The sequence below is a fragment of the Bactrocera oleae genome, chromosome 6, assembly GCF_042242935.1.
Source record: "Bactrocera oleae isolate idBacOlea1 chromosome 6, idBacOlea1, whole genome shotgun sequence".
In the NCBI taxonomy this organism is placed as follows: domain Eukaryota; kingdom Metazoa; phylum Arthropoda; class Insecta; order Diptera; family Tephritidae; genus Bactrocera; species Bactrocera oleae.
Window position 1 is genome coordinate 28921453 of NC_091540.1, and position 21900 is coordinate 28943352.

The window sequence follows — 21900 nt, forward strand, 5'->3', positions numbered from 1 at the left end:
TCTGAACGCAGTATTAGAGGGAGAAAGTGAAGAGACAAAGATATAGAGAAAATATGCAATTGAGTAGCACACGAATGCTTTAAACAGTGACCGACGTTTTTCCCTTCCGTACATTCTACTAATACTTTGGAAGGACTTCTACATACAAAAAAATTTATTAAAGAAAGCTCTGACCAACCTGTACCCACTGAAGCTCACTTCAAATTATTTAACCAAAATATGTATTCTCTTAAAGAATAAAATAGTAAAAAGCTTGTATTGATATAAAAAAATTTATTAATTTTAAGTAAAATTTAATTTCATATTTAATAAAAGTAATTTAATAACTCTAATTACAATAATTCCTCAGTTAAATCCCGCTGTTCAGCCGACAATTCGTTTTTATTTTTATTGTAAAAATTCATAATTTAGTTCATTCTTGTTAGTTTCTTTGAAATAGTTATTAAATTAAAATTATTTGTTTTTATTAATAAAACCACGAAAAAAAGCTTTAAAAGTCACAAACAAGTATTTTTTACAATTCAAGCTGGTAACACTGCTCGCAGCTTACTCGTGTCTACGGGAAAAATCAAATGTTTTTACTATTAACTTAAAATGATGATTTTAATTCATTATATGATATGATAATTAGAAAGAAAAACCAATAAACAATATTCGAAACTACAATTCGGCCTATGCTATGGTCAGTTCGAAAGCTAATTTTTCTAACACAGTTATAAGAGGAATTTATATTTTCAAAACTTACGGCATATTTTATCACAGAGCAGGAACCATGGCCACAGCATATGATCGTATGCCAAACTATTTCCAGTGCTGTTCAATATAGAACGCGAGTTAATAAATTGCATTTTTTATTGGTTCAATTTCCATCACTGGCGACCATAGTTCATAAATAATTTCGCTTAGGCCTCATTTGCTTAGCGGCACGGTCGTCCGCGATGTTGTTTCATTGGACTCGGTTCATACACGAATTCTTTTGTCCCTTATTATCGGCAAATTCTCTTTTGGTGTCGCTCATTACGTCCACACAGGCGACACGAGTCCGACAACTTGATTCGGACAATTTTCTGCATTCCTTTCATATCACTTTTTAAAATTTAAGTTGCAAAAAATATTTCTGATATTTTATTTTTTTGTAAAATATTTCTGTTATATTATGAATATTTATATATTACATACATGATTGTAAAATTCAAATTTTGAAACGATCTCTCGGTAGTTTGCAAAGCAACTTGTCTTTTCCTCTTCAAATCTCTTACAGACATAGTAGTCTGCTGGTAATTTAATATGCTTTTGAGCTTTTCAAAGGAAGTGTGTATTAAAATGTACATAAATGCTTACCTTGTTTGCTAATAGATGCACTGAACTCAGGAACACTGAACTTATTAAAATTGATTTAGACAAACAAAAAAAAAAACGTATTATACAATAGATATACGAAAAAATTTTTATTTTTTTATTAACCATTTTTAGAATTGTTAAATATATGGTACAAAATTCCTTTTGTTTACAAGACATGATATAATGTACATGATTTAATATAAATAAAACTGAATATTTAACAAACAAAGAAAGTTTTTTAAATTTTAGCTTAGTTATTTTTAAATTTATCCTTAGTTCACGTATAATTAAGGAAAGAAATAATGCAGCCAAATAGAACATAAGAGCACTAAAAGAGAGATGGTTATACTTAAAATGTACATGGAACGTGTTAAGTATTTTTCTGCATTAACCAGGGGTTGCGTAGAATTTTTATGTAAATTAGAAAACGATATATCACTATATATTTCATCATCGGGTAAACCTTCTAAGTCTGCAACAATATTTTCTAAACTAATATCTAAATCAAGAACTTGTTTAGCTTGGGCCACAGCTACTGTTGAAGCTTCTCCGCGAAATATATATTCTGAGAATTGTATTGGATTGATTGTTCCATCAACGAATAAGTTAAAGAAAACACGACGCGGAGGTTCACTTATAAATACAGAGTCGTTGCTAACATGAGGATCGGTTAATCCATCACAGTAAACTTGAATTCTGGCCGCTAATGAACGTAATATTATATATCATTCTGCACAAATCGCGTAACTCACCCAAGGTGTTCTTACTGCTGCACCAAACTCTGGAAAAAATAATGCCAGAAAGCCGAATTGTACCATTGAATTTCCGTACTTTAACCGAATACTCATTATATTGACGACATTTTATAAAATATATAGTTGCTTTGTAGTTTTCATTCGCGACTTTCTTTCGATTGCTTGCTGCGAATGCATCCAGAGATAAAGATTCATTCACCCAAATATTCTCTATACACATTTCACTTTCGAATAAACTTCGTTTCATTGCTAACAAAGCACGTTGAAATTGATTCTCTATATTAATCCTCTGGGAATCATCAAATATTGGAAATATTATTAAATTATATTATAGGTAGTAGATTCCCTTAGCCTCACTGCTATATTTTGCTTCATATACTTGATATTGATACCAAAACCAACCTAGTTAACTCAAATGAGATATATGTATGTATGTGATATAAATTCAACCAAAGAAGCTAAATGTTATATATTCGGTATATGAGGAAAAATTGGCCAGTTAAACGGAAATCATTATATTACGAATAAGGATTTAGACCACAATATGATTATGAAAACGGGTTACAGTGAGCTTGAAAGTCGGAAATTATTCAGGGGTGTCACATGATCTGATTGAATTTTCGTCTTTTCGAGCATATGCAAAACCAATATTCGAATCAAGAAAAACTTGCAAATGAATAAATTTGGAAGCGTTTGATAAATTTAAAATACTGAATAAAGTCTACTAAAGTTTGCAATGAGTTGCGCTATTTTAGCTTTTATTTTATTGGAAAAAAGCAACGAAAAATTAAAAGGAAGATATTAAGAATATACAGTAATCCACTTAATGGAATGTGAAATTTGGCTTGCATTTACTTGTATGCTTGTATACATGCTTGCTTTAAAGATTTTATATCACATTATCGACTCAATAAAAACGCACTTGGGTGTTAAATTACGCTTATTACGTTTTGTAAATCCTCTTAAGATATCTAATTATGACGTTTTGTCTTTTATTCTTACGTTTTTTCCTATAGAAATAAAAATAAATTAATTGTTAACAATAAAATAAATTAATTTCTTAACTTACATTTCAAATCTGTCAACGACTATCCTCTTGCCTTGTTTCTGATGAAAAAACCGATAAAATTGATTTCCGTGACTGATAAACTGATACAATTTCTGTTTCAAACGCCAAACCAATAATATCTGAATTTATGACACCTTATACATTTTTATATCGGTTTCAATTCTGATTCCAACAGCTTTCAGATTCTACCACACCTCTGATTATATCAGGTGTATTTGGGTCAGAAGAAGGTCTCTACTGATTGAGTTAACTTGTGGCATTACTCTAGTATATTTGAGAACATGTTTCCACGCAATTTTATATGAAGATAACACAAACACTGACCGACATGTGTGGCGAAAAGTCTGCTAAAATAACGAAATCAATATATTTAAAATATCTTAGCTGGTCCTCAAATTGTTATCTATATGGTAGCTGACGTAATTCGTTGACTAATTTTACCCTTTTTCTGCATTAAATCCCATATAATACGATCGGTATATGTGGTCTTGAAAAGTTATGATTGGATTATACCCAATTTTAGACTTGACATAAAATACCATAAATGCACTATTTGTGCAAAGTTTTATCCCAATAAATTCTTTGGTGCCTGATTAGTATACGGTAAATTGGAAGAATAATATGGAATTTTAAATTTTCTTAAATGGGAAGTAGGCGTAATTGTGGTCCGATTTCGCTTATTTTCACACCGTTATATGTGAATGAACAGCGTTGGGTACCGAATTGGTTGAAATTGGTAGAGCAGGTCCTGACATAAGGGATTTTACCTAAATGTGGCCGGCGCCATGACCATTGTCCAATTTTGATACCGGCTCCTATGAAGCCTTCAAATATTATCTTGCTTGTAAAATTTAATGTTGGTGACCTATATATTTATTGAGTTACCACCCTTTAAGGAAATTTCAGGATAACCGTTATATGGGGAGTGGGCGTGGTTGTTATCCGATGTCAACTGTCGGAGGTCGTACCGAAAATAATTGTCCGGTGTCAATTTGGTTGATATAACTTAAAAGAGATGTTGAGATATGTAGATTAAACCAACTAGAGACCGGGGCTACGCCAACTTTTTACAAACTTTCAGTCCACAGATAAATCTGTGGCCTCATGGGATCCCCAGTACCAAATTTCAGTTTTATGTTTTGATTTGGAGTTTAGTTATAATTTTTTACAGTTTTTCGCTTAATGACACTTTGTGGATATAGCAATAGTCCAATTATGTTCATCTGCAATACCAACCTCTCTTGGGTGCCAAAGAACATGTGTACCAAGTTCCATCAAGATATCTCAGTTTGTCTTCTAGTTGAGCAAGTTAGTGATTGTCTCCACCGAGACTCAGCTAGATTTATAACTTGTTTGCTAATTAAGTGTTTACAAGTTGTCATGGGCATCAAAGTTTCCTCTTTTTCAGAGGTTAATTGTAAAGTGGTACTTGTTCGGGCTAGTTTATCTGCTTCGCAGTTACCAGGGCTATCACTACGCCCTTCCATCGATTTTTTATAAAATTTACACCGTCTCTACTGGTACGCGATCAGGGAGTGAGTGCGTTGAAATAATCCTTTTGTAATTATTAAAAAAGAAATAAATTGTCTGAACTTTTTGAAAAAACAAAAACCATTTATTCCGGATATTAATTTAATCTCAGTGGTGAAAGTGTCAAGTAAGTGCTGGTCTTATCATATTACCCTTCGAGCCCTGGTGGACGGCCCCTAGACTTACAAAAAGCAAAGGTCGCTCTTATAGCATCTACGCAAGCGCGTTACTTCAGCCGAGAAATATCATTACTAAGAGAATCGAAGCCGATAGATAAGAAGAGAACGAAAGGAGTACTCCGTGCGAATGGTCGGCTTGCCAATTCAAGTCTGACGTATAACGAACGTCATCCCATAGTTATCCCAGAGATATCGCAACTTGCCACCTTATACCTTAACTATGTCCACGTGCTATTGCTACACGCAGAACATCGCCTCATGCAACAAATAGTCCGTCAAGAGTTTTATATTCCAAGACTCAAGCCCAAAATTAAGAAATGCATTTTCATGTGCAAGATCTGCACTATGCATAAGCAGAAGATGCGAACGCAGATTATGGCAGCACTTCCAGAACGGAACGCTGTAACTTCGCTCTGCCTTTCACCATTACAGGTGTCGACTTTGCTGGGGTTTTTCAGATAAAGGCATCCATGTTAAGGTCTCCCACCCTCAGGAAAGGCTATGTGGCTGTCTTTGTCTGACGACAAAAGCAGTACACCTCGAGCTATGTACGAATCTGACAAAGGAGGTTTTTCTCGCGGCATTTTCTCGCCTCGTGGGACGACGCGGTTTTCCGTCAAAACTCATGAGCGACAATGGCAAGACATTTATAGGAGCTCAAAGAGCCAGAGAAAAACAGTTCGTGAATTTTGTCAGGAAAGTTTCACCTGAAATTGTACAGAAGTACGCTCCCCAAGGTATTAACTGGCAGTTTATCCCTCCAAGCGCTCCTCATATGGGTGGTTTATGGGAATCAGCTGTAAAAAGCTTCACATCCCACTTTAAAAAAGTAGCTGGAAACTATAAATTTAATTATGAAGAATTTACAACATTATTAATTCGCATTGAAGCCGTTCTCAATTCACGGCCACTAACGACACTCTCGCAAGATCTCACAGCCCTAACTCCAGGGCACTTTCTAAAAGGAGCACCCATTCTGGCCATACCTGAGCCAGGCGTGGAGTCGCTATCCTTACAAAATAGATGGGAAAGAATTAAAGTTCTCCATCATGATTTCAGCCGCCGATGGAAGGAGGAGTATATAAAGGACCTTAATAAAAGGTACCGCTGGAAAACTCCGCGCCAAGCTTGGAGATTTTGTCTTAATCCATGACGATTGTCTTCCCCCTACAGAATGGCGGCTTGGTTGCATAGAGAAGCTACATCATGGTTCCGACGGTCATATACGAGTAGTTGACCTCCGTACTCGAAACGGAACGCTAACCAGACCGCTCGTTAAACTATGCTTCCTGCCAATCTCAAATAATAGCGAAAACGCAAGTAGTAAACCATCCGTTCAATAATACCTACAAGCAAAAATCGAAATATCCGTCTAAATAACCGAAAAGAGAAATAAAAAACCGCAAATATAATATGACAAATTACAAGCATATATACTAATAAAATAATGGGTAGACTAATACGATCACCAAACCAAATAAAGTTGGTCACATATAGAAAAATATCCATACTCTATACCACTGAATCGTAACTAAACACGCCTTTTTCTCCATACAGATAGATATGGATACAGAGATGCATTCCACCCCAACGACAACGATGCGATCGGCCATCACTGTGCATCGCCTTGGGGTTATTCCAACAGCGGCGCCCCGTAAATCAGCCGCAACCGCACCGTTAACCACCGCTCGTAGCGGTACATGAGCATCCACAGCCGTTCCGTCTCCACCAGAGGAGCCCCATCGCATCCGATGCCCACTTTGTTGCCGTCCACACAAGTTGCAGCACTGTGGGCTCTTCAAGGGCATGTCGCCGACACAACGTCAGCAGGTTGCCCAGGCTCATGGGCATTGCCACAATTGTCTGGTACATAGCCATACGACGCAGGAATGTGAATCCGGGGCTTTGTGTTAAATGTGTGTTGCAGGCAGCATCACACGCTGCTTCACCCGAGACGAGAGGTCAATCGGCAGCCTGCCCAACGCATCCGTGGCGCAAACCGACTGCAGCAAACCAATCGCGTGGCACGTCGCCGAAGAACGGCACCCCGATCTGAGTCCCGTCCATGGAGTCAGCAACACATCGCACCTACTAGGCGTAGGCCGAACTATCGCCGCACGTCCGGACTCAGCAACGTTGTGGCAACGTTGCAACAGTTACAGCGACTGCTAGGCTGAACATTCGCCTAGGGGGGCCGGGATGGCCAAATGAGTTAAGATTCCCGCCCCGAAGAACTCAAACACACCACACACAAGGCAACACTGGCACACACACCACACCTGGAAACCGCAGAACACCCACACACCACACACAACTCATCATACAGCCGCACACACACACACACCGACTAGGATCTCTACACAACACACAGTACAAAAATATCTGTCCTCGATGCGGACGGCCCTTCTCTCAGCGACTTTCGAGCAACAAGCAACGGACTTTCTTTTGGCGCGCGAGTCACTTCGTTTTCTTTCATCGATTTTTTATATAAATTTACACCGTCTCCACTGGTATGCGATCAAGGAGTGTGTGCGTTGAAATAATCCTTTTGTAATTATTAAAAAAGAAATAAATTGTGTGAACTTTTTGAAAAAACAAAAGCCATTTATTCCGGATATTAATTTAATCTCAGTGGTGAAAGTGTCAAGTAAGTGCTGGTGTTATCATTGTGAGTACACTTTTTGCAAATACGACAAGGCTTTCTTTGATTGCTGTGATCTCTGCCTGGAAGACACTGCAGTGGTCTGGTAAACGGAGGGCGATTTTGGTCTTTAATTTTGCTGAAAAACACCACTACCATTCGATTATCTAGTTTGGATCCATCCGTGTAGATGCTAATTTCCTCATTCCTGTCCACCTCGTCCCTTTCACTCCTCTCTGGTGGGCAATATTGTGGACCAAATTTAGATTAAATTCTAATGGATTGTGGAAATCCGTGGTTATGGGTAGAAACGGAAATTTACTGAGTACCTTAGAGTGCCCCTTGCTGCAGGCGACTAATTGGGAGGATTCCCTCAGTCTGAGAGCTGACTTTACTGCCCCTTGCTTACAGAACAGATCTGCTGGCAGTAAATGTAAAATAACGTTTAGTGCCTGGCTTGACGTTGTTTTAAGAGCTTCACTAATGCATATACTGGCTCTCCCACCGCGTATTTCTTTTCCATTATTGGCCACCATACCAATATACCGTATGTGATGATTGGTCTAACAACTGCTGTGTAGCGCCAGTAAGCTCTCCGAGGCGTTAGCTCCCATTTGGAACCCACCATTTTTTTACAGGTGTAGAGTGCCGTAGCTGCTTTCTTCACCCCAGCATTCATGTTTTGTTTCAATGAAAGCTTCCTTTCTATTATCTCAGTCCTAAGTAGCTATCTCCAATTGTTAGCCTGCTACCATTTAATACTGGTGCCGTAACAATTGGAGTATTATGTTTTCTGGTGAACAATTTCCGTCCTACCAGCATTTAAGTTTAGTCCGACCCAACGACTTATATCGTCTAAGATTATTTACACAAGGTTTGAAAGAGTATTCGGGAATTTACCTCTAACCGAAACACCCACATCGTCAGTGTAGGTCACAACATTTACCCATTTCTTTTCTAGATCCAACAGGAACTTATTCATTGTCAGGATCCAGAGAAGTGGGGATAACACACCTCCTTGAGGTGGACAGATATGCACATCGTTAACGCTCTCAGCGTTGAAATTATTGACCTGCTCGTAAGCATCTGTTCAATTAATTTTCTGAAAGCTTCAGAGATGTCCAGAACCTTAAGCGCACTCAGTATGGCCCTAGACTGGATATTATTGAAGGCTCCTTTTATATCTAAGAAGACAATTAAAGTGTATTCTTTACCTTTCAGAGGTTTTTCAGTCTCCGCCACCACAGAGCTTAGCGCTGTTTCTGTGGATATTCTTTTAAAATACGCATGCTGTGAACCAGCCAACTTTTCTAATTTTCTTTTGTTTCTTATATGTAATTCTATTAGCCTTTCCAACGTTTTTAGAAGGAATGAGGAGATGCTAATTGGTCTGAAATCCTTTGGACTTGTATGCGAGCTTTTGCCTGCCTTAGGTATGCATATTACCTTGACTTTCATCCAAAGCGAAGGGACATGGTTTAATTGCAGCGCCCCCTTAAGAATGGTAACTAGCCAATCCATTATATTATTCTGCACCTACTGTAATTGAGCCGGAAATGGACCGTCTGGTTCCGACGACTTGAACGGCTTGAAACTTTTTATCGCCCAGCGTACGTTGATTTTTGACACTATATGTGTAGTCTATCTCTGCTCCACTGTCTTGTGTATACTCCACTGTATGGTTTTCTGAGCTACGTGGGAGGTGGATATCCATTAGTAAGCCTAGTAACTCTTCACTGGATAGCGTTCAGCTGTGGTCTGGCTTCTGAAGATATCCAATTCTGTGCACCGATTGTGCCATTATTTTCCAAAGTCAAGATTGCAAAAAGATTTCCAAGAATTTCGTTTTGTTCTCCTAACCTCCTTTTTGTATGTCTTTAGGAGGTGGTAATTATTATCTCAATCTTCCTTTAGTTAGGATTGCTTTCTGCTTTCTGCATTCTTCCTGTAATTTTTTAAGTTCGGGAGACCACCATGGGGCCCTAATTCTACCCCTACTTCGTGTTATTGGACCAGCCAATTTTAATGCTTGCCGGCAAGATACCATGAATCATTAACTAGGATGTCGAGGTCCTCCTTGCTTTTGGGCTGAAACGGCGGAATCATAGGGAAACGTTTTTCCAGCTCTTGCATGTGCACCAGCCAGTTCGTTTTGCTATGATTTCTGAAGTTGTTGACTCTGTGTGCCCTTTCCTCAGATTCGTTGTTTGGATTTCGCCGCGGATAGACGTGCGTGCGTATAGTTGCGATTTTTTAAGCGATATTTTCGATATCCTTATTGTGGAACTTTGTTTTGTGCGGGCATTCGCTAATAACGTGTACGTTGTTATTGCTCGGGTACGGAACCGCGAGTGTGTTTTTCGGTCGAGTGCATGCTTTTGCGCGTTTTTGTGAATATTTGTGCATATATTTGGTGAACAGGTAACGGTTATTGCGGTAAGTGCACATTGTGAATTGTATAGGCTTACCATTAGGTATTTGCGTAACGTGGTCATACACGTTGTTGTTGGTGGATAATCGCACGGTTCCAGTTTAGGATCGTGTTGTTGGCATCTTTGCTGACCAGGAGTACTGTTTCGAGCATATGGAGTTCAGTAGTCTCTGTGTCAGGAGGTTCTGGACAGGATTGCCCAAAGGGACCCGGTGTCTGTCCCAGTATTGGAGTTTGCGATTATTGTGTAGCAGTGAAATGTTAACCCACGCAGTGAACTGTTAACTGTCGCCCCTGCGAGATCGCGTAAATCGACCGCTTGGGTGGTCGCTGCTACTGAACAGGCCTACGCGCGAGTCGAATTTTCCAGTGCGTTCAGACGCACGCACCCAGAGAGCAGCTGCTTCAGAATCCTTCCTGTCAGTGAGTCTTTTGCGTCAGTGATACGCCAGCGCATCAGTCAGATTGGGAGGGAGTCGTGGCTGAGATGCCCCCTCCACGGAAAAGGAGGGTTAGACCCTCGCTGGAAGCGGAGAATCCGCTGCTTCGACGGTAGGGGATGATTCCACGTCGGTTGAAGGGGCGGGACCTTCGGTTAGGTCCCCACCGCAGAGAGTAGCGCGCGTTGAGTCGCCATCGTTAGCGCGCTCACATGACGGTTCTAAGGGCAGTGTTGACAACACAACTGCGAAGGAGAGTGTTCTTGCCGAAAACAACGGGGAGCAAACGGGCGCGGAAATTAAAGTTGTGGAGGTAGATGCTGCCAAGATTACCACGGTGAAGGGTAACTTGGAGAAGGGGAACAGGAAAAGAGGGGCGTTGTCGTTGTTGTGGGTGGAGGGAGGCATTAAGTGAATGGGTAGTGGCTAAAAGCCTGGGGAGTGTGGGGATTGAGTGATCATAATTTGATCCAAATTATGGTTACTCCCAAATCCCCTCCCTCGCTGTATGAGAATCCATTGCGGCGATAGCGTACTTCTGGACTGGAACCAATATGGACGATCTGTCAGGAAAGCGGTATTAGGTATATATATAGTGTTTGAGGATTTGGGGGTTGACGAGCAGGTTGCTCGTTTTTATGAGGTAGTGTGGGGGGTGAACGATAGGTTACATAAGAAGTGTGAAAGTGTTATGGTTAGGAAAATCAAATGGTGGACACGTGAGTTAACCTCGGAGAGGAGGACTGTCAGCCGATTGAGACGAAAGTTTCAACGCGCTGGTTACGTCACCGCAACGCAATCCAAAACCCAAATAAGTAATGATGACAAACTACAAGTTTGTTGGAGCCAATGACCCAATTGCAACAATAACTCCGATTTCGTCAGAATGACTACAAATGCATGTTTGGCTACGTAAACACAAAGTGTCAGCAACCCGTATTGCCTAATGGTATTCTCAACTTTGAAATTCATTTGCATTACCAAATCGCATATTTAGCTAAGTAAGCATTACTGTAGAATATAAGCGAACAATTGTAATAACAAAATGGGAGAATATAAAATAAAGTATATCCATTAACAACAAACGACTAATTGTTTTTTTTGGTTCCCGCCGGTACATTCGACCTAATTGGCGCAGTTGGTTAAAAAATAATGTATCCAAAGATACATAAGAATGGACAATAACCGAAGTTATGTCCAGTGCGGAAAATATATCCTAAGATATACAAAAGGACTCAAAATTTAGTCCGAGTGAAAAAACATAATGAAAGGACAATAATCAAATTATGTTCTAGTGAAAAACAAAATAATAAGAAAGAATATATATTAAAATAAAATTAATATAAATAATATATATATATAAATAAAATATATAAAAAACCAAATAAGCGAAACATAATATAATATATAAACGAAAAATGAATCATTAATTTTAAAAATTTATCTGAGCGGCATAGATCCCACTTTGAGTAGCATCATTCATAGTAGGAATATAAATAATTTGAGGGAAGCTTATTATACACTCGAAGAAACAGGTTTACTTTCACGATACGATAAAAACTACAATAGACAGTCACGTACCTCAATACAATTTAGGCAGAATTTTAGAACTTCAGGCCATCAAGATCAGTCCCAAGGGCCACAAAGCCATAACTACTATAATTCAGGACAACAAGACCGTTCTTTTGGACAATACAGACAAAACAATTATAATTCAGGACAACAAGACCGTTCTTCTGGACAATACAGACAAAACAGTTATAATTCAAGACAACAAGACCGTTTCTCAGGACAATACAGGCAAAATCATCATAACTCAGCACAACATGATCGCTTCTCCAGGCAATATAGGCAACCCGATCATTTATAAAGACAAATGAGACATAATAATTACACCGCACCAGAGCCGATGGAGGTAGACCACATTTTCACTTAGCCACCCATCGACATGTTTACCGATAGTAGAACTCACTATAGGCAAAAATAAAATTAGATGTTTACTAAACACTGGCTCAACGACATCATTGTTAAATAAATTCTGTTTACCACAATATGAACGAATAAAACTAGAAAATATTTATACATTTAATACCTTAAGCGGGCAAACACAAGTTAAATACGAAATTAAAAATAAAATTAGATGTTTACTAGATACTGGCTCAACGACATCATTATTAAATAAATTCTGTTTACCACAATATAAACGAATAAAACTAGAAAATATTTTTACATTTAATACCTTAAGCGGGCAAACACTAGTTAAATACGAAATTATAACAGAATTACCGAAAGAATTTAATGACGAAAACCTAATGAGCTTGAAGGGATAATAGGAAATAATATCCTTACACCCTTAAAGGCACATATAAACCTCGAGGACGAATACATCGAAATCAATAACATACGAACGAAATTCGTTGGTACATGCCCTTTTAATATCAATGAAGTACATGCACTAGAAACAATTAATGCCGACGAAGAACTTTATAAAAAGTTAATTAGAGAGGAAACGAATTCCGAGGAAGCAGAATACCTCAAAACTATCATTTCAAAAAATAGCGATTTATTCTTTCAGGAAGGGCAAAAACTATCCTATGCACCGATAAACCCATATATTCCAAAATATACAGGTATCCCCAAATACACGAGCAGGAATTAAAAAGGCAAATAGCCGAAATGCTTGATCACGGTATAATCACAGAGAGTAACTCACCTTACAATTCACCCTTGTGGATTGTGCCCAAAAAATTAGATAATTCAGCACAAAAAAAGTGGCGCATCGTTATTGATTACAGGAAACTGAACGAAGTTACGGTAACGATGAATTTCGAGCTCAGTACTTCACGACACTAATAAATGAAAACGACCGAGAGAAAACAGCATTTTTCACACCATTTGGGAACTATGAATTCAAAAGAATGCCTTTCGGATTAAAGAATGCCCCGCCAACCTTTTAACGATTAGTGAATTTCATATTAAGAGATTTAATTGCTGTGATATGCGTCATATACCTAGACGATATCCTAATATTATAAAATATGTATAATATTAAGCAGTTCTATACAAGGGCATGTAACAAGCATAAATAAAGTTTTCGAAAGGTTGAGAAAACATAATTTAAAATTACAAATAGATAAATGTAACTTCTTCGCTAAAACAACATACTATTTAGGGCACGTATTGACTACAGAGGGAGTTAAACCAGGCACAGCAAAAATACAGGCTATTCAAAAACTCCAATTACCAAAATCGTGAAAGACTATGCGAAAATTGCCTACGGCTTGACTACATATCTAAAGAAAGACATCAAAATAAATTTGAAAGACCCACAATATGTCGACTCATTTGAAAATTTAAAAACCCTTTTAGTCAACCCACCAATATTAAAATACCCAGATTTACATAAAAAGTTTAAAATTTCCACCGACGCAAGTAATCATGCTATCGGAGCTGTCTTACTCCAAGATAATCATCCGGTCAGTTTCGTTAGTAGAACACTCAATGAACATGAAAAAAGATATGCTACCATAGAAAAAGAACTCCTAGCAATATATTTAAAACAACTAATAAATTAATTTTAAGTTCACTCACCATTCGTAAAATCAGTGGAACAATGAAAAAAAAACGAAGTAGATTTAGGCGGGGGCTCGAACCGAAAAAGATGCGATCGTTAGCGAATCGAATGCTAAATAGCGAGCGGGATCTTTTTTTAGTCCCTTATATGCTGTTGATGTCTTCATGGTGGTGTGATCGTGGTGATGTTGTATTTGTGTGCGTGTTGGTGTAGTGATGTGTAATGTATGGTAAGTAGGTGTGGTGATGTGGATGTGAATTGATGTGGTGTGCAGTGTTATTATGGTGAGTGGGGATTGAGTGGTCATTTAGCCATCCCAGCCCCCTAGGCAAATGATTAGCCTAGTAGTCGCTGCAGCTGTTGTAGCGTTGCTACATCGCTGTTCAGACCCGTGGAACGAGGTTGTTGCGGTTCCATTCCACGGGTGTACCGCACGAGTTGAGGTCTTGTTGCGAGGCTTCGAAGGGTAGGTGGCCGACCGACGTCGCGCCTCGAGCTGCGATGAAGTAGCGTGTGATGTGGTCTGCTGCAAATTTGGCACAGCACGGTCGCATACCTTTAACAATGTTGCAGGCGGTGTGGGCGCCGACATATGGGACATCGTATACAATTTGCCTCTGAAGGCAGTGATGGTGGTCGTGTGCCACCACGAGGAGCTGGTGCCGTTACCGGTGTCGTTGCAGGTGCTGTTGCAGGGGTAGTTGCAGCTGCGGCTCGGGGAAGGCCTAGTGGCGTTATGGAAGGCCCAGTGCGTGGCACGTTGGTAGCCGATCGCACAGTTGGCGTTGGAGTCATTGGCGTATCCATATTCATATTAATCTGTATAAAAGAGTTGTTTGATTATGTAGATTTGTCATATAAACTATATGGATGATCGTGCCACGCTATGTGGAATGAATGGGTCGTCGTATTGATCGCCCATTTTTTATTAGTTATTTGTTATTTTTAACGGTTATTAACGAGTTTTTCGGTTTTTTCTTCTTGATTTGATTATTTTATTGTATTGCGGTAGTATCGGTTAATTGTTTGCGAATTGCTTTGTCCCTATTATCGGCGGTTGGTAGAAAGCATAGCTTCACGAGCGGTCTGGTTAGCATTCCACTTTGCGTACGCAGATCAACTACTCGTATGTGACCGTTGGAGCCGTAATGTAGCTTTTCTATGCGCCCAATTCGCCATTCGGTAGGAGGTAGACAATCATCATGGATGATGACACAATCTCCAAGTTTTGGCGCTTGTTCAGGGGTCTTCCAACGGTATCTATTGTGGAGATCCTTTATGTATTCTTCTTTACATCGGCGGTTGAAATCGTGATGGAGAGTTTTAATTCTTTCCCAGGAATTTAATACGGATAGCGACTTCAGGCCTGGCTCAGCTATGGCCAGAATGGGTGTTCCGTTGAGAAAATGCCCAGGTGTTAAGGCTGTGAAATCGGAGGGATCTTGCGAATGGATTGTAAGAGGCCGTTAATTGTGAACGGCTTCAATTCGAATTAAAAATGTTGTGAATTCTTCGTAATTAAATTTGTAATTTCCAGCTACCTTTTTGAAGTGGATTTTGAAGCTTTATACAGCCGATTCCCATAAACCACCCATATGAGGAGCGCTTGGGGGGATGTATTGCCAATTAATGCCTTGAGGCGCGTACTTTTTTACAATCTCAGGTGAGATTTGTTTAATAAAGTGCACACAATTGTTTTTTGGTGGCTCGTTGAGCGCCGATAAATGTCTTACCATTGTTCCTCATTATCTTCGATGGAAAGCCGCGTCGTGCTATGAAGCGAGCAAATGCCGCAAGTAAGGCCTCATTTGTCAGATTAGTAGAAAGCTCAAGGTGCACTGCTTTTGTCGTAAAACAGACAAAGACAGCCACATAGCCTTTCATCAGAGTGGGGGACCTTAACATTGACGCCTTTATTTGAAAAGGCCCAGCAAAATCGACACCTGTGATGGAGAAAGGCATAATCTGTGTTCGCATCTTTTGCTTGTGCGTGGTGCAGATTTTGCACAAGAAAATGCACTTCTTTATTTGGGGCTTAAGTCGGGGAATGTAAATTCCTGGCGGACCATATGTTGCATAAGGCGATGATCGGCATGAAGCATTAATATGTGGATATAACTGATGAGTAATGTGACAAGTCGAGACTTTTCTGGTACAATTATGGGATGGCGTTCGTTATACGTTAGGCTTGAATTGACAAGCCGACCATTCACACGAAGAAGACCTTTCGTGTCGAGGAATAGGTTTAGAACTAAGTGGGGACTTCTCTTATCAAAAGTTTTTGATTCTCTCGATAGTGATATATCGCGGCTGAAGTAGTGCGCTTGAGTATATGCGATAAGAGCGACTTTTGCTTTTTGTAAGCCTAGGTGCGTCAATGTATCGCATTGGGAATATTAAGAGGTTATGTTTAGTTTTGAGTCGCTCTATGAACTTGCATTCGCATCATGGATACTAGTTTTTCTAGTTGTAGCGCTTGACACAGTTTAAGTCGTGGTAGACTTATTGTCTGTACAGGAGCTACTTTGGCTTTTGTTACTAGTAAGTGGCTTGTGGTCGCAGTGTCGCTTTGAGAGCGAACATATATCGTTGCGCAATATGCCTTTTCAGAGACGTCACAGAAGCCGTGTAGTTCGACTTTGTGCTCCTCCTTGCTTTTGGGCTGAAACGGCGGAATCATAGGGAAACGTTTTTCCAGCTCTTGCATGTGCACCAGCCAGTTCGTTTTGCTATGATTTCTGAAGTTGTTGACTCTGTGTGCCCTTTCCTCAGATTCGTTGTTTGGATTTCGCCGCGGATAGACGTGCGTGCGTATAGTTGCGATTTTTTAAGCGATATTTTCGATATCCTTATTGTGGAACTTTGTTTTGTGCGGGCATTCGCTAATAACGTGTACGTTGTTATTGCTCGGGTACGGAACCGCGAGTGTGTTTTTCGGTCGAGTGCATGCTTTTGCGCGTTTTTGTGAATATTTGTGCATATATTTGGTGAACAGGTAACGGTTATTGCGGTAAGTGCACATTGTGAATTGTATAGGCTTACCATTAGGTATTTGCGTAACGTGGTCATACACGTTGTTGTTGGTGGATAATCGCACGGTTCCAGTTTAGGATCGTGTTGTTGGCATCTTTGCTGACCAGGAGTACTGTTTCGAGCATATGGAGTTCAGTAGTCTCTGTGTTAGGAGGTTCTGGACAGGATTGCCCAAAGGGTCCCGGTGTCTGTCCCAGTATTGGAGTTTGCGATTATTGTGTAGCAGTGAAATGTTAACCCACGCAGTGAACTGTTAACTGTCGCCCCTGCGAGATCGCGTAAATCGACCGCTTGGGTGGTCGCTGCTACTGAACAGGCCTACGCGCGAGTCGAATTTTCCAGTGCGTTCAGACGCACGCACCCAGAGAGCAGCTGCTTCAGAATCCTTCCTGTCAGTGAGTCTTTTGCGTCAGTGATACGCCAGCGCATCAGTCAGATTGGGAGGGAGTCGTGGCTGAGATGCCCCCTCCACGGAAAAGGAGGGTTAGACCCTCGCTGGAAGCGGAGAATCCGCTGCTTCGACGGTAGGGGATGATTCCACGTCGGTTGAAGGGGCGGGACCTTCGGTTAGGTCCCCACCGCAGAGAGTAGCGCGCGTTGAGTCGCCATCGTTAGCGCGCTCACATGACGGTTCTAAGGGCAGTGTTGACAACACAACTGCGAAGGAGAGTGTTCTTGCCGAAAACAACGGGGAGCAAACGGGCGCGGAAATTAAAGTTGTGGAGGTAGATGCTGCCAAGATTACCACGGTGAAGGGTAACTTGGAGAAGGGGAACAGGAAAAGAGGGGCGTTGTCGTTGTTGTGGGTGGAGGGAGGCATTAAGTGAATGGGTAGTGGCTAAAAGCCTGGGGAGTGTGGGGATTGAGTGATCATAATTTGATCCAAATTATGGTTACTCCCAAATCCCCTCCCTCGCTGTATGAGAATCCATTGCGGCGATAGCGTACTTCTGGACTGGAACCAATATGGACGATCTGTCAGGAAAGCGGTATTAGGTATATATATAGTGTTTGAGGATTTGGGGGTTGACGAGCAGGTTGCTCGTTTTTATGAGGTAGTGTGGGGGGTGAACGATAGGTTACATAAGAAGTGTGAAAGTGTTATGGTTAGGAAAATCAAATGGTGGACACGTGAGTTAACCTCGGAGAGGAGGACTGTCAGCCGATTGAGACGAAAGTTTCAACGCGCTGGTTACGTCACCGCAACGCAATCCAAAACCCAAATAAGTAATGATGACAAACTACAAGTTTGTTGGAGCCAATGACCCAATTGCAACAATAACTCCGATTTCGTCAGAATGACTACAAATGCATGTTTGGCTACGTAAACACAAAGTGTCAGCAACCCGTATTGCCTAATGGTATTCTCAACTTTGAAATTCATTTGCATTACCAAATCGCATATTTAGCTAAGTAAGCATTACTGTAGAATATAAGCGAACAATTGTAATAACAAAATGGGAGAATATAAAATAAAGTATATCCATTAACAACAAACGACTAATTGTTTTTTTTGGTTCCCGCCGGTACATTCGACCTAATTGGCGCAGTTGGTTAAAAAATAATGTATCCAAAGATACATAAGAATGGACAATAACCGAAGTTATGTCCAGTGCGGAAAATATATCCTAAGATATACAAAAGGACTCAAAATTTAGTCCGAGTGAAAAAACATAATGAAAGGACAATAATCAAATTATGTTCTAGTGAAAAACAAAATAATAAGAAAGAATATATATTAAAATAAAATTAATATAAATAATATATATATATAAATAAAATATATAAAAAACCAAATAAGCGAAACATAATATAATATATAAACGAAAAATGAATCATTAATTTTAAAAATTTATCTGAGCGGCATAGATCCCACTTTGAGTAGCATCATTCATAGTAGGAATATAAATAATTTGAGGGAAGCTTATTATACACTCGAAGAAACAGGTTTACTTTCACGATACGATAAAAACTACAATAGACAGTCACGTACCTCAATACAATTTAGGCAGAATTTTAGAACTTCAGGCCATCAAGATCAGTCCCAAGGGCCACAAAGCCATAACTACTATAATTCAGGACAACAAGACCGTTCTTTTGGACAATACAGACAAAACAATTATAATTCAGGACAACAAGACCGTTCTTCTGGACAATACAGACAAAACAGTTATAATTCAAGACAACAAGACCGTTTCTCAGGACAATACAGGCAAAATCATCATAACTCAGCACAACATGATCGCTTCTCCAGGCAATATAGGCAACCCGATCATTTATAAAGACAAATGAGACATAATAATTACACCGCACCAGAGCCGATGGAGGTAGACCACATTTTCACTTAGCCACCCATCGACATGTTTACCGATAGTAGAACTCACTATAGGCAAAAATAAAATTAGATGTTTACTAAACACTGGCTCAACGACATCATTGTTAAATAAATTCTGTTTACCACAATATGAACGAATAAAACTAGAAAATATTTATACATTTAATACCTTAAGCGGGCAAACACAAGTTAAATACGAAATTAAAAATAAAATTAGATGTTTACTAGATACTGGCTCAACGACATCATTATTAAATAAATTCTGTTTACCACAATATAAACGAATAAAACTAGAAAATATTTTTACATTTAATACCTTAAGCGGGCAAACACTAGTTAAATACGAAATTATAACAGAATTACCGAAAGAATTTAATGACGAAAACCTAATGAGCTTGAAGGGATAATAGGAAATAATATCCTTACACCCTTAAAGGCACATATAAACCTCGAGGACGAATACATCGAAATCAATAACATACGAACGAAATTCGTTGGTACATGCCCTTTTAATATCAATGAAGTACATGCACTAGAAACAATTAATGCCGACGAAGAACTTTATAAAAAGTTAATTAGAGAGGAAACGAATTCCGAGGAAGCAGAATACCTCAAAACTATCATTTCAAAAAATAGCGATTTATTCTTTCAGGAAGGGCAAAAACTATCCTATGCACCGATAAACCCATATATTCCAAAATATACAGGTATCCCCAAATACACGAGCAGGAATTAAAAAGGCAAATAGCCGAAATGCTTGATCACGGTATAATCACAGAGAGTAACTCACCTTACAATTCACCCTTGTGGATTGTGCCCAAAAAATTAGATAATTCAGCACAAAAAAAGTGGCGCATCGTTATTGATTACAGGAAACTGAACGAAGTTACGGTAACGATGAATTTCGAGCTCAGTACTTCACGACACTAATAAATGAAAACGACCGAGAGAAAACAGCATTTTTCACACCATTTGGGAACTATGAATTCAAAAGAATGCCTTTCGGATTAAAGAATGCCCCGCCAACCTTTCAACGATTAGTGAATTTCATATTAAGAGATTTAATTGCTGTGATATGCGTCATATACCTAGACGATATCCTAATATTATAAAATATGTATAATATTAAGCAGTTCTATACAAGGGCATGTAACAAGCATAAATAAAGTTTTCGAAAGGTTGAGAAAACATAATTTAAAATTACAAATAGATAAATGTAACTTCTTCGCTAAAACAACATACTATTTAGGGCACGTATTGACTACAGAGGGAGTTAAACCAGGCACAGCAAAAATACAGGCTATTCAAAAACTCCAATTACCAAAATCGTGAAAGACTATGCGAAAATTGCCTACGGCTTGACTACATATCTAAAGAAAGACATCAAAATAAATTTGAAAGACCCACAATATGTCGACTCATTTGAAAATTTAAAAACCCTTTTAGTCAACCCACCAATATTAAAATACCCAGATTTACATAAAAAGTTTAAAATTTCCACCGACGCAAGTAATCATGCTATCGGAGCTGTCTTACTCCAAGATAATCATCCGGTCAGTTTCGTTAGTAGAACACTCAATGAACATGAAAAAAGATATGCTACCATAGAAAAAGAACTCCTAGCAATATATTTAAAACAACTAATAAATTAATTTTAAGTTCACTCACCATTCGTAAAATCAGTGGAACAATGAAAAAAAAACGAAGTAGATTTAGGCGGGGGCTCGAACCGAAAAAGATGCGATCGTTAGCGAATCGAATGCTAAATAGCGAGCGGGATCTTTTTTTAGTCCCTTATATGCTGTTGATGTCTTCATGGTGGTGTGATCGTGGTGATGTTGTATTTGTGTGCGTGTTGGTGTAGTGATGTGTAATGTATGGTAAGTAGGTGTGGTGATGTGGATGTGAATTGATGTGGTGTGCAGTGTTATTATGGTGAGTGGGGATTGAGTGGTCATTTAGCCATCCCAGCCCCCTAGGCAAATGATTAGCCTAGTAGTCGCTGCAGCTGTTGTAGCGTTGCTACATCGCTGTTCAGACCCGTGGAACGAGGTTGTTGCGGTTCCATTCCACGGGTGTACCGCACGAGTTGAGGTCTTGTTGCGAGGCTTCGAAGGGTAGGTGGCCGACCGACGTCGCGCCTCGAGCTGCGATGAAGTAGCGTGTGATGTGGTCTGCTGCAAATTTGGCACAGCACGGTCGCATACCTTTAACAATGTTGCAGGCGGTGTGGGCGCCGACATATGGGACATCGTATACAATTTGCCTCTGAAGGCAGTGATGGTGGTCGTGTGCCACCACGAGGAGCTGGTGCCGTTACCGGTGTCGTTGCAGGTGCTGTTGCAGGGGTAGTTGCAGCTGCGGCTCGGGGAAGGCCTAGTGGCGTTATGGAAGGCCCAGTGCGTGGCACGTTGGTAGCCGATCGCACAGTTGGCGTTGGAGTCATTGGCGTATCCATATTCATATTAATCTGTATAAAAGAGTTGTTTGATTATGTAGATTTGTCATATAAACTATATGGATGATCGTGCCACGCTATGTGGAATGAATGGGTCGTCGTATTGATCGCCCA

The 21900-nt window shown here is 39.6% G+C and overlaps 1 protein-coding gene and 1 pseudogene across 1 annotated transcript; both read right to left on the reverse strand.

The window, feature by feature from the left end:
• Positions 1 to 1421: 1421 nt before the first annotated feature.
• LOC106623552 (protein odr-4 homolog) lies at positions 1422 to 2424 on the reverse strand (annotated as a pseudogene).
• A 12094-nt stretch (positions 2425 to 14518) lies between these two features.
• Positions 14519 to 21571, reverse strand: LOC118681527 (testis-expressed protein 29-like). Its single transcript, XM_070111474.1, has 2 exons — positions 21410 to 21571; positions 14519 to 14779 (listed from the first exon to the last, which is right to left on the reverse strand). Exons 1-2 carry the CDS (start codon positions 21569 to 21571, stop codon positions 14519 to 14521), a joined length of 423 nt encoding a protein of 140 aa, XP_069967575.1.
• Positions 21572 to 21900: the final 329 nt, after the last annotated feature.